This window comes from Oreochromis aureus, linkage group 15, assembly GCF_013358895.1.
Source record: "Oreochromis aureus strain Israel breed Guangdong linkage group 15, ZZ_aureus, whole genome shotgun sequence".
NCBI lineage: Eukaryota > Metazoa > Chordata > Actinopteri > Cichliformes > Cichlidae > Oreochromis > Oreochromis aureus.
The window spans coordinates 2,000,995-2,012,176 of NC_052956.1; the positions used below are offsets into that span (position 1 = coordinate 2,000,995).

At 42.6% G+C, this 11,182-nt stretch overlaps 2 protein-coding genes across 2 annotated transcripts; one reads left to right on the top strand and one right to left on the bottom strand.

Moving 5' to 3' along the window:
• Positions 1-1,256: 1,256 nt before the first annotated feature.
• On the top strand, positions 1,257-7,440 carry LOC116315548 (proteasome subunit alpha type-6). The gene is made up of 7 exons (XM_031733878.2): positions 1,257-1,450; positions 2,320-2,414; positions 4,663-4,744; positions 5,146-5,301; positions 5,388-5,566; positions 5,739-5,833; positions 7,228-7,440. Exons 1-7 carry the CDS (start codon positions 1,375-1,377, stop codon positions 7,283-7,285), a joined length of 741 nt encoding a protein of 246 aa, XP_031589738.1. The 5' UTR covers positions 1,257-1,374; the 3' UTR covers positions 7,286-7,440.
• Positions 7,441-8,777: 1,337 nt separating this feature from the next.
• Positions 8,778-11,182, bottom strand: LOC116315547 (NF-kappa-B inhibitor alpha-like). Its single transcript, XM_031733877.2, has 6 exons — positions 10,882-11,182; positions 10,188-10,293; positions 9,885-10,092; positions 9,682-9,770; positions 9,309-9,569; positions 8,778-9,215 (listed from the first exon to the last, which is right to left on the bottom strand). Exons 1-6 carry the CDS (start codon positions 11,103-11,105, stop codon positions 9,186-9,188), a joined length of 918 nt encoding a protein of 305 aa, XP_031589737.1. The 5' UTR covers positions 11,106-11,182; the 3' UTR covers positions 8,778-9,185.

Consider the following 11,182-nt stretch of genomic DNA (forward strand, 5'->3'; position numbering starts at 1 on the left):
GGGTGAGATAGATCCTTACAAGCCTTACAAGACTCCTATGTTTTAGATATAAACATAATAGAAGCATACAGGATTAGTGAGATGTAGTTCTGCATAGATGATTCTGCCATCACTGCTGACAGTAAGTCAGTTGGTGGTGATGTTTTAATGTTTTGTTTTGGGCTTTTTTTTAGATACCATACAAATTTCATACATCATTTTGTTATTGGTAACAATTTTCATTACAATTAGTAACAATAATAATGATGTCAGACTGTTGTGTTAAGCATGAGTATAACACAAGCAAGTATGCTAGAAGAAGTACTCATACACTGTTTAGGAATAGCTCAAAACATTCGACATGCTGTATCTGCGATGTTTTTTTTTGTTTTGTTTTGTTTTTTTTGTGAGTGTGTGTGTGTTTTTTGTTTCTGTTGGGTTTTGGGGGGTTTCTTGCTTTGTTTGTTTGTTTGCTTTTTTTCCCTACCTGGCCTGAGGGATAGGGGTACTAAGTGGTATGGGTAGGGGGTAAACTGATAAAAGCAATTGTAAGATATGTGAGTGTGTCATTAATCTGTATTCTAGTATTTCAGTTCAAACAGTCACTGTGAAACTTACTTTTTTGTTGTTTAACAATTCTGCGTGTATCTGTTTTCCTTTGTTGCTTCAATTGAATAAAAATATCTTTGAGACAAAAACATGCAACATGCTACACTGAAATTATTTTTACAAATGTAACTTCAGTGTCTAAAGTCTTGTAACAATAAAAATGTTTATAGCTACACCAATTGTGCAGCCTCAGTTGTGAGTTTGCATTATTCAACATCATGACGGTAAATATATTTACTAATGCATTCATGTGTAATGCAAGGTCAAATGTAAATAGCATTTTTATGGTGAAGCTCAGGTGTAGCTACTTATAACCATTTCAATTCCTGTTGGCAAGTTAAAACTTGTGCTCATAGAGCAGTCTATAAAGACATAATAGGCTTGTAATCTGAAATAATAAAACAAAAACTTATGGGAACTTATGGGGAACAAAACTTGAAATTCTCCCTTCACTGCAAAATAGCTAATATGTGGACATGATGAGTAAATGTAACAGTTTGGAAAACGAGCTCAAATTCCTTGTGAAGGCTTAAATGTTCGTTTGTCATAAAATGTAAGGACAGGTTTAACCACGTGTTATTGTGTTATTGTACATGTTTCCTTTACCAGAAACCACAAACATCAGTGGAACCCTCGGTTTTATCACCATAGAAACGAAGCAGGCCTTTTTCACCGGATGAAGTTCACGTCCCTTCAGTTCAGTTCCGGGTAGAAATAGTGTGCATCAAGTGAAGTCTGCTTGCAAATTCATTTGGACGAACTTCTCGGCCAACTTATCCTTGTAAAATGTCCCGAGGCTCGAGTGCAGGGTTTGATCGACACATTACCATCTTCTCTCCTGAGGGCAGACTCTATCAAGTCGGTCAGTATGGGGATCTGTTTACATAAAAAGCCGGTTCGCTGGCTTACTTGTTTGCTAGCTAGCTAAATGCTCTGTCATGGTTCGCTTAGCCGAGCTTATAGTTGATAAAAGCGACCCGCCAAATCGGAAGTAGTATGATATGTGACCACCACAATCTTACTAATCCTGTGCGAGTTGTTATTATGAGGCTCCTTTTACGACGCTACTATCAAACTAAACACAGGTATCAAAATAGCTAGCTGGCTGTTAGGCTAGTTAGCATAGTTAGCATTGCAGCCAAGCAAGCTGATTCATTGCTGAATGAATCAACGTGTTATTAAGTTAAATATATTGGCTAAATAAGGTCTTTTTTGTGACTGCACTACATTTAGCTTTTTTGCAGTTTTTCTTAGTCACAGGAATATTATTTTGTCTGAGAGCTGCTAGTTGGATGGATTGAAAGAGACAAGATAACATTTAATATTGTAAATTGGCGGTTTTTCCTCTAATAAAGCTGATCTGAACATGTCCATGACTTTTGTTGCTGTCTTCTAATCAGCAGCTATTCTACAGATGCCAAAGCACCTGCAGCAACAGTTAAAATCAAGTCAAAGGTTTGCAAATTTTGCAAAGTGAAGGGTTTTAAATGACACAATTTTACTACTACTGCTTTGGATGTAATGTTTGAAGCCAGGCTACACAGAATTGGTGCATAATTTGCTGTCAGCTGCTCAACCAGATGACATCTGATAACAGTTCTTCACTTGTGGGCCCAATTTTCCAGCTGAACAAGACAGCTCTCTGTGACTGTTAACCAAAAATCCTAATGCTTGTAGCCATCGTCAAGCAAACATGTGCTTAAAGACACCCTCTTTGTTTTTCTTTTGCAGAATATGCTTTCAAGGCCATAAACCAAGGTGGGCTCACGTCAGTAGCAGTCAGGGGAAAGGATTGTGCAGTTGTTGTAACACAGAAAAAAGTACCGGTGAGTTTATGTCAGATTGCGTGTTATTATTTTCTTACAGCCATAACAGTAGTAGTGTTATGAGAAGGGCTATAAATGTTTTGAAATTTGGAGTAGTAGTTGGGAACAAATTAATAAATGATGCAGCCGTCCCTCCATCCATCCATGCTTCTTCTACTCCTTTCTGTGCTGAGGTTGCGTGGCTTTTCTCCTGTTACTCCAGCTTCCTCCCACAGTTCAAAGACCATCATGCGTTAGGTTAGTTGGTGATTCTAATTTGGCCTTGGTTGTGAGAGTGAGTGTGAATGCTTGTTTGTGTCTCTGTGGTGACCCCATGACAGACTAACGACCTGTCAACGGTATAGCCAGGCTCCCAAAACAGTCTCATATTCATAATTCTGAGATAATGTGGAAAGTGACCCTCTTTTGTGAGAGAAGCACAAAATAGGGCAGCATGGTGGCACGGTGGGTGGTTAGCACTGTTGCCGCACAGCAAGAAGGTCCTGAGTTCAATTCCACCATCAGGCCGGGGTCTTTCTGTGTGGAATGTGCATGTTCTCCCCGTGTTTGCGTGGGTTCCCTCCGGGTACTCCAGCTTCCTCCCACCGTCCAAAGACTTGGAGTTTGTGGGGATAGGTTAATTGATTAATCCAAATTGACCATTGGTGTGAATGCGCGAGTGAATGTGAGCTTGAATGGTTGTCTGTCTCTGTGTGTTGGCCCTGCGACAGACTGGCGACCTGTCCAGGGTGTACCCCGCCTCTTGCCCTATGATAGCTGGGATAGGCTCCAGCGCCCCCCGCAACCCTGAAAAGGATAAGCGGAAGCGAATGGATGAAGCACGAAAATATGGTCTAAGTAGCTGAACTGTTCCCAAGGTTCTTCATCGTCCAATCTTTAAACATTTACCCAGCACAAAGGTGATGTCACACAGCAGGTAAACATCAGCATCTACCATGTGTAAATGCCACAGATGTTTGGCTCGTACATCTATGCATCCTAAGAATTAACCATTAAAACCTGCACCAATCAGGAGTCGCCACAGCAGATCATCTGCCTCCATTTCACCATATGCACAGCATCCTCTGTCACACCAACTCTCTGCATGTCCTCCTTCTCTGTGGTCTTCCTCTTTTCCTCCTGCCTGGCAGCTCCAGCTTCAGCATCCTTTGTCCAGTATGTTCTCTCTCCCTCATCAGCACATGTCCAAACCTTTTCAGCCTCATCTCAATATGTTTGTCTCCAACATGCTAAACCTGAACTTATGTACTCATTTTTAATCCTAATTCTAATCTAAGACCAATTAACCATTAAAACTAGCAGTGGAATTTGTACTTTACAATTTGCATTAGGCCCGGGTAACAACTGAGAACACAGATCCACCGTAAAACAAACAAACAAACAAAAACAACTTTTTCAGCATTGGCACTGGACCAAAGCACCCTGGTATTTATTGACACTGACTCACTCCTGTGGAGAGAGAGAGTCAGCAGCAGTCCAATTAAGCTCAACAAGTAATTCGGGTTAGCTCATCACAGAGGTTTAAAATACCTGATTCAAGTCTAACACCAGAACCACAATAGAAACTTCACACTTCCAGTTTCCCATATGTTGAGCTGTGAATGATTGCTTACAGCATGTTAGTGTGATGAAAGCTGCAGTGCTTAATGGCAATAAGTGACCTGGATATAACAGAGTTAATTTTGTTCGTGATGCAATCATTTTGAAGCCATTAGAGGCCTTCTGCAAGCCGACCTGTAGTTTACCAGCACGACGTCTGCCCAGCTTTCAAGGCTCGGCCCGATGTCCTGTTTCATCCGATGTGAACAGTTTGTGCACTGGCAAAATGTTTCAGGCACAACTGGTGTAGTTGGGGACAAACAAACAAACGGGTTAGTGTCCTACCTGTGAGAGAGAGTCGTAAACTCTGAGGCAGTGTTTTACACAGCACAACACAGTGTAGATTTAAGGAGATTTTTACAGGTTTTAATTACATTGAAAAATGTCCCATTTTTTGACAGAATGCATTTTTTCCCCAAATCTAACTGCTGATTTGCTTAGTTTGTCTCTCTAGCAGCTTGCACCTTTTTGTGTTTATTTTCTCACATAATTATAAAAAGTTCAAACCTGATTTTTACTGATTATATTTACACTAAATCTTTGATAAATTATATAATATATTGAGTAATTTGTCAGTTGCACAGTTCTGTTCTTGTTGCACATGTGTGATAAAAGCCCTTTTACATGTTCATGCTTTCCTCCTGTACAGGACAAGCTTCTGGATGCCTCCACAGTGACCCACCTTTTCAGAATAACAGATAATATTGGATGTGTAATGTCTGGGATGACAGGTAAGAAAAAGGCTGTAATGTGTAAAATTGTATCAAATCTACTACTGTTACATTAAAATTGAACATTAAAAGACCCAAATCCATTTTGCCTTTCAAATATACAGAAACAGCTGTTTAAGCAAAGGCTGGTTTTTACTATATAAAACAGGGGAAAAGCATCAGGGTACTTTTTTGAGTTAAACTTGGCGAGCCTTTCAAATCTCCTTTCTTCTCAGTCCGAGCTCTTACGGCAGCTGATAGTTCCTCTTTCCAAGTAATCATTTCTTTTGCAGCAAGAACAACTTTCTTACATAAGTATGATGTTAGAGATTGGAAGTGTCACATTTATTGGCTTCTTTGGGAAAAAAATTGGCCTTTATTTTTTTCCCTGTCCTTCTTACGCATCATTTAATGTGTTACAGCTGACAGCAGGTCCCAAGTCCAGCGAGCTCGCTATGAAGCAGCCAACTGGCAGTACAAGTACGGTTATGAGATTCCAGTGGACATGCTGTGTAAGAGGATTGCTGATATCTCACAAGTCTACACGCAGAACGCTGAGATGCGACCACTGGGCTGCTGTGAGTATATGCATTCACGGTGCTGACTCTCTACGTAGCACTTCATGTCGTTTGAGCGCCCTTTCTAAATGCATGCTAACCCGCAGGTATGATCGTGATCGGCATAGATGAAGAGTACGGCCCTCAGGTGTACAAATGCGACCCAGCAGGCTACTATTGTGGTTTCAAGGCCACGGCCGCCGGAGTGAAGCAGACAGAAGCCACCAGCTTCCTGGAGAAGAAAGTGAAAAAGAAACTGGATTGGACCTTTGAACAAACAATCGAGGTATGATAAAAGATTTTCTTATGCTGGTGTAGCAAAGGTTCATACGGAACAAACACCAATGTGAAAGTAAAGTGTGTGCCTTTGCGGTGGTGGTTTCCAGGCATCCAACATTCTTAGAATGAAAATATCATCAACTTACCTTTTCTCCCCAACCCCCCTTTTTTCCCTTCAGACGGCAATCTCTTGCCTGTCAACTGTTCTCTCCATTGACTTCAAGCCCTCTGAGCTAGAGGTGGGCGTCGTAACAACACAGGATCCCAAGTTCAGGTAAAAGTTCAGCAGCACAACTTGTTTGTTGTTGTATTCCTTTGAGCACTGTGAGTCATTAGCGCACACAGTTAGGTTTATTTGAAATAGTATTTTTGCACCAACAAGGTGATTCCCAAAGAGGCCTATCTGCAGCACATGAACAGCATCTTAAAGTCATGTCATTAAAAACTGAGAAAAAATTCAGCAGTCAATCTGTGACAACTTTTGTCCAAATTGTCGTCACTATGTAATAAGGTCAGGAGAGAGTGAGTGTCTACAGCCACCTGTAACACACAGTGGAGGCTGTGTCATGGTTTGGGGCCGCATTTCAGACAGTATTGTTTGGAATTGATGGAATTATGAACACAGAACAGCATCATCAGATTGTCCATCATGCAATACTATCTGGAAAACATGTGACTGACAATGGCTTGTTTCAAAAGTACTGCCAGTGCAATTAAAGGATACCTGGACATAAATAGACGCAGTGGAGCACCATCGGTCATGCATTGGCCTCGCCAGAGGCGGACCTCAGCATTATTAAAGCAGTGTGGGATCATCCTGACAGAGAACAGAACTAAAGGCAGAAACATCCAAAGAGCTTTGAATGTCCTCCATGAAGCCTGGAGAATATTCCTGAAGTCAACTTAAAGAAATTGCATGAAAGCTGCCTAAGAGTTCAGGCTGTGTTGAGGATTGTGTTGAAAGTGGCTCTTCCAAATATTGACTTTTATTTAAATGGTGCAAACCCTGTATTTGCCTTATGCATTGTATTTCCATAAATGTTTGCACATGGTTAAACAAATTGCTGCACCAATTTTACATTTCCCTAGTAAAATTCACAGCAAAGAGACTTTTGTACAGTATTTGAAATGCTGAAGTACTTAAAAGTATTTGAATTTAAGACATTATATGCTACAGGTGTTTGGCATTAAGTGAAATATAACTTAATATGGACGTATTGTGCTTTTCATCTCATTTACTGTTGCTATGGTGGATGCCAATGTTAAATATGGGACGCCACACGAGCAGTTGACCCTAATGGGAACATCCCTGTGTGCTCACAATGCTTTGTTATAGACCTTTTTTTTTTTTTTTTCTTAAACTTAGCCCATGTGTGGTCTTTAAGAGCGCAGAGGCCCCACCCACCTACTGTTCAAACCTTCCATTTACTAGAGTTAGCCAGTCAGAAGAAAGTTGTTTTAAAGGTCGAGGCAAGATAAACAAAGCTGCTCCACAAGAGCTAACTATATAATAAGTAGGGCTTATATTCGACTATGAATCATGCAAAGCTACCCTGGCAGAGTCCAAGAACAAAGATATGAAGCTGAAAGAGAGCATAAAATGTTCACTTTTTAAAATCATGAGTTAGATTTTGGAGTCTTTATCTTCATCCTATTTTCATCCTGCAGGATTCTCGCAGAGACTGAAGTGGACACCCACCTAATGTCCCTCGCCGAGCGGGACTGAGCGAGCAGAGCGGCGTCGCCTGTTGGATTTAGTTAGAGCATGATGGGAAATGCAGTTCCCAGATTGGAGGCTGGTGTTATCTTTGTTTGCTGTACATTTACCCCACTGTTTCATTCAACAATAAAAAGAGGTTTTTTGAGTAAAACTATTATAAATGGGCTGTTTGCATTTTTTATAACTGCTTTTTAGGTCCTCTGCTTGTCAACTGAAACCTTTTACCATCTGTGTTTAGTAGCAGGGGAAACTGTTTATGGGAACATGCAGAGCTTCTACTTTTGAGCTTCCTGTTGTGGCTCTCGGTGCACAAAAATCACATGACTTACAAAGGTGCTGCGGAGAGGTTATTCTACTACAAACTCGGTGATGCAGACTTGATTTGACCTTGTTTTCTCTACTTTTTTGGCTTTTTTTTTTCTACGCACATGTCAGAAATAGAATACTTTAACTTTCCGGAAATGTCACACAACACAAATAGTTTCTCTTTGCGAGGGGAAACTTTATAATTCAGAAAAAGGGGGGTTGTTGCCGCAGAATTGACATGTGGGGACTTGTCTTTCTCAGCTCTATTTGTCATCTACATGAGCAGAAATGATGGTGATGTGACCTCAGTGTGTCATTGTGAGTGGCTTCTAGAAAAATCCCCCTTCCCCATTGGAATTCTTTGCAACGCGCCACAGTTTCTTTTAACCAGAGTAGAAGTCTTCACATCTTCTTCTTTTAATCGAAGAGGAATCTTAAATCAGTTACTCGACCAAATTTCCAGGCTGATATTCTGAAGCTTCCGCTGTCCTTGAGAAGTTCTGTAATCACTGGAAACAAAAAATCCCCATCCTACTGTAATAGTTGATGTTTACAAGCCAGAGAGGACACAGCAAACACAATTGTGTAACCGAGTCACTCTGGGGCATTCGAGCGTTGCTTCAAGGATAACTTTACTGGGAAATTCATTCCGGTTGCTTCAGGTAATTCCTTTCTGAAAAATTCCTAAGTACCTGCATGTGTCAGCTGACAGGGACAGCCTGGGCTTCCTTGTAAAGCAAAGAAAGTTTCCTGGTCCTAGTGACACGGCGAAAAAGAAAAAGAAAGGGCCACCGAGCTCTCTGGAACGCTCTCCCATATTTGTAAAACATTTCCTCCTTGGTGTTTCTACCCAGTAGCGTCGGTTCCTAGCTGCCGCTCAGCAGCCATTCCAGGGGAGGGTGGAATATTCAAGCACATCATGTTCCTCTTATGCCGCCCAGGGACTTTCAGCGCAGTGACTCAGAGACCCTGTGACCTCGCCCAACAAAAGGAAATCCCAGACTGTTCCAAGCGGCTGAGTGTGATCGTTTTGGGTTTTTTTTATGTGTGTGTCTCTCTCTTTCACAAGTCTGGTTGATGACTGTGCTTCATCACTATAAGTGAGAAATGATGCTCGTATTACAGCGTGGAAAGGCCAAGACAGAGTCATCATCGTCATGAGGAAGGAAACACAGCAGCCGCTCAAAGCAGATCATGTTCATAAACTCCTCTTTTATTTTTCTTTATATAGTGTTTGAAATTCACACACATGTACAAGTACAAAAATAGTCTCTGTATTTACAATATATTACACACGTCTGTTCTGGTATATACACATTATTTTGTACAGTTATTACAGTAACATCAGGACCATACAGAAGTCATGGTCTTGCTTTGGTGTGGGATTTTTTTGGTACGGATCGTTCAGCGATCTCGACCAGACTGGGCGCCACCTTCATACTCATTCGTGATCCCAGGACCAGCACCTCTAGACTTGGACGGTAGAGGGTACGGAGGGTGGAGAGGGGGGGACGTGGGTTGAGCTGTCCCCCCGTTTGGGAGCCGTGGTTTCGACTAACCCAGTAGCAGCTTTACATCACCAGTGGACAGGCTGTTCTTGTTACTTTCCAAACTTTATGTCATCATAGAGCTGTAGAGAAGAAAAAAAATGTTATAGATTCACGCCAAGTGTTTTGACTCCATCGAATCTCAGCGTGATATTCAAAGCTGAGCAGATACTGACCTCGTCTTCCAACAGGTCCAGATCCTCCATGTCGCTGTCGTCCGATTCGCTTTCAGGCAGCTCCCTGAGCTCCTGTGCCGTTCTCTCGTACAGCTGGCAGCGGATCTCCTCGTTCTGCCGCCCGTAGGTGAGGTGGTACGGTGTGAAGCCGCCGTAGTTCAGGCAGTTGACGTCTGCGCCGAGGTCGAGGAGGCGACAGACTAGCGTGGGGTTCTGGAGGTCAACGGCCAGGTGGAGCGCCGTCCGTCCACTGCACTGTTCCTGCAGGAAGCAACAAAAACACAAGGTCAAGTTTCTGCATGTGTGTGAGTAAGAATAATAATCATAATAATCATAATGTAATCCAAATGGCTTCCATGTTAAAAACACCTACCTGTGCATTGATGTCTGCACCAAGCCGAATGAGGCTTTCCACCAGAGAAATGTAGCCGTTGATGGATGCCAAGTGGAGACAGTTATGTCCTAGGGAGAGGGAAGGAAGTAGAGCAAACTCAGTTACACACACGTCAACAGCTGTGTAAGTGAAACATAAGAGTGTGTTTGTTTCTTAGGGCGCTATTTGAACTCGATACTTACCACTGTAGTTGGGGAAAGACACAATGGAGGTGAGGTGACGTTGGCAGTTCTGGGTGATGACGCCAAAGGAGGCCAGGGAGCCCTTTTTACAGGCGATGTGGAGGGCTGTGTTTCCGCTGTCGTCGGCCAGCAGCGGGTCAGCGCCGGCCTTCAGGAGTCCTTCCAACAAGCGGGGCTGCTCTGTGATCACTGCCAGGTGGAGGGCAGTCTGTGTGGGACACAACAGAAACATATATTAACCTGACTGCAAAGTGTGCAGGTTTAGGAAGGCATTGGTGGATTTGGCACAGCGCCGCTTATTACCTGTCTCTGGTGGTTCTGCACATTGAGGAACGGGTGATTGTGAGACAGTTTGATCATCTGGAGGGCATGTTCAGTGGCTTCGTGAATGACGGCCAAATGGAGCAGCCTGTGGGGGGAGGACAGAAAAAGAGAGGTGAGTTAAAATAGAGCCCTTCAAAGAAAAATTACGCACAGAGGAAGTGGTTCCAGTCAAATATGAGAGAACAAAGCCTGAGCAGTGGAGCGTTTCGCAAGAATGGAGTTTTGTCGGGTTATTTCCACCAGTTGTGGCTTGACACATCTGATGCTTTATCAGTTACTGGCAGCAGGCCAGGGACTTTCCTGAACGCGCAGAGCGCACTTTAGCACCGCCCAGACTGCACGCTCAGCCAACACAAACACACACACACACACACACACACACACACACACGACTATGCACTGCGCTGCCTACACATGCGCACAAAGTATTTTTTAAGACCTTTAAAAGATGTTGTTTCCATGCAACTTTTCCGACATTTCTGTGCAGCTTTTCAGATCTTTCATTTGCACCGATCCTGCGCTCTGGTGCAAAAGCCGATTTCAGTTTACGCACAAAGAGGAAATTTGCAAATGCGCAAATAAAGTTCGACTAATCGACGCACACACACATATATTCATGCTAAATAAATACTAAATGCATAAATAGATTTTTTAAAAATAATAATCCACTTACGTGTCACCGTCTTCGGTCACCGCAATTCTCCAAGGCTCGTATTCCTGCGAGTGATCCACGCTCGCCACTCTTAGCTCCTCGAAGTCGTTTACCAGTTCGTCTTCCTTAAGCGAATCCACACCACTGTCAAAACGGTCCTCTTGGCAAGGCAGCATTTTCCCGTGTTTGGGCTCCATGTTGTCCAAGTTATAATCCATTTGGTTGTGGTTAGAAACTCTGTACATGCTGGCTTTCCTCTCTCTTACAAGCTAAAGCTCCGTCTGTTTCAGAGGGCGAGAGCAAAGTTGTGCTACTGAGGGAG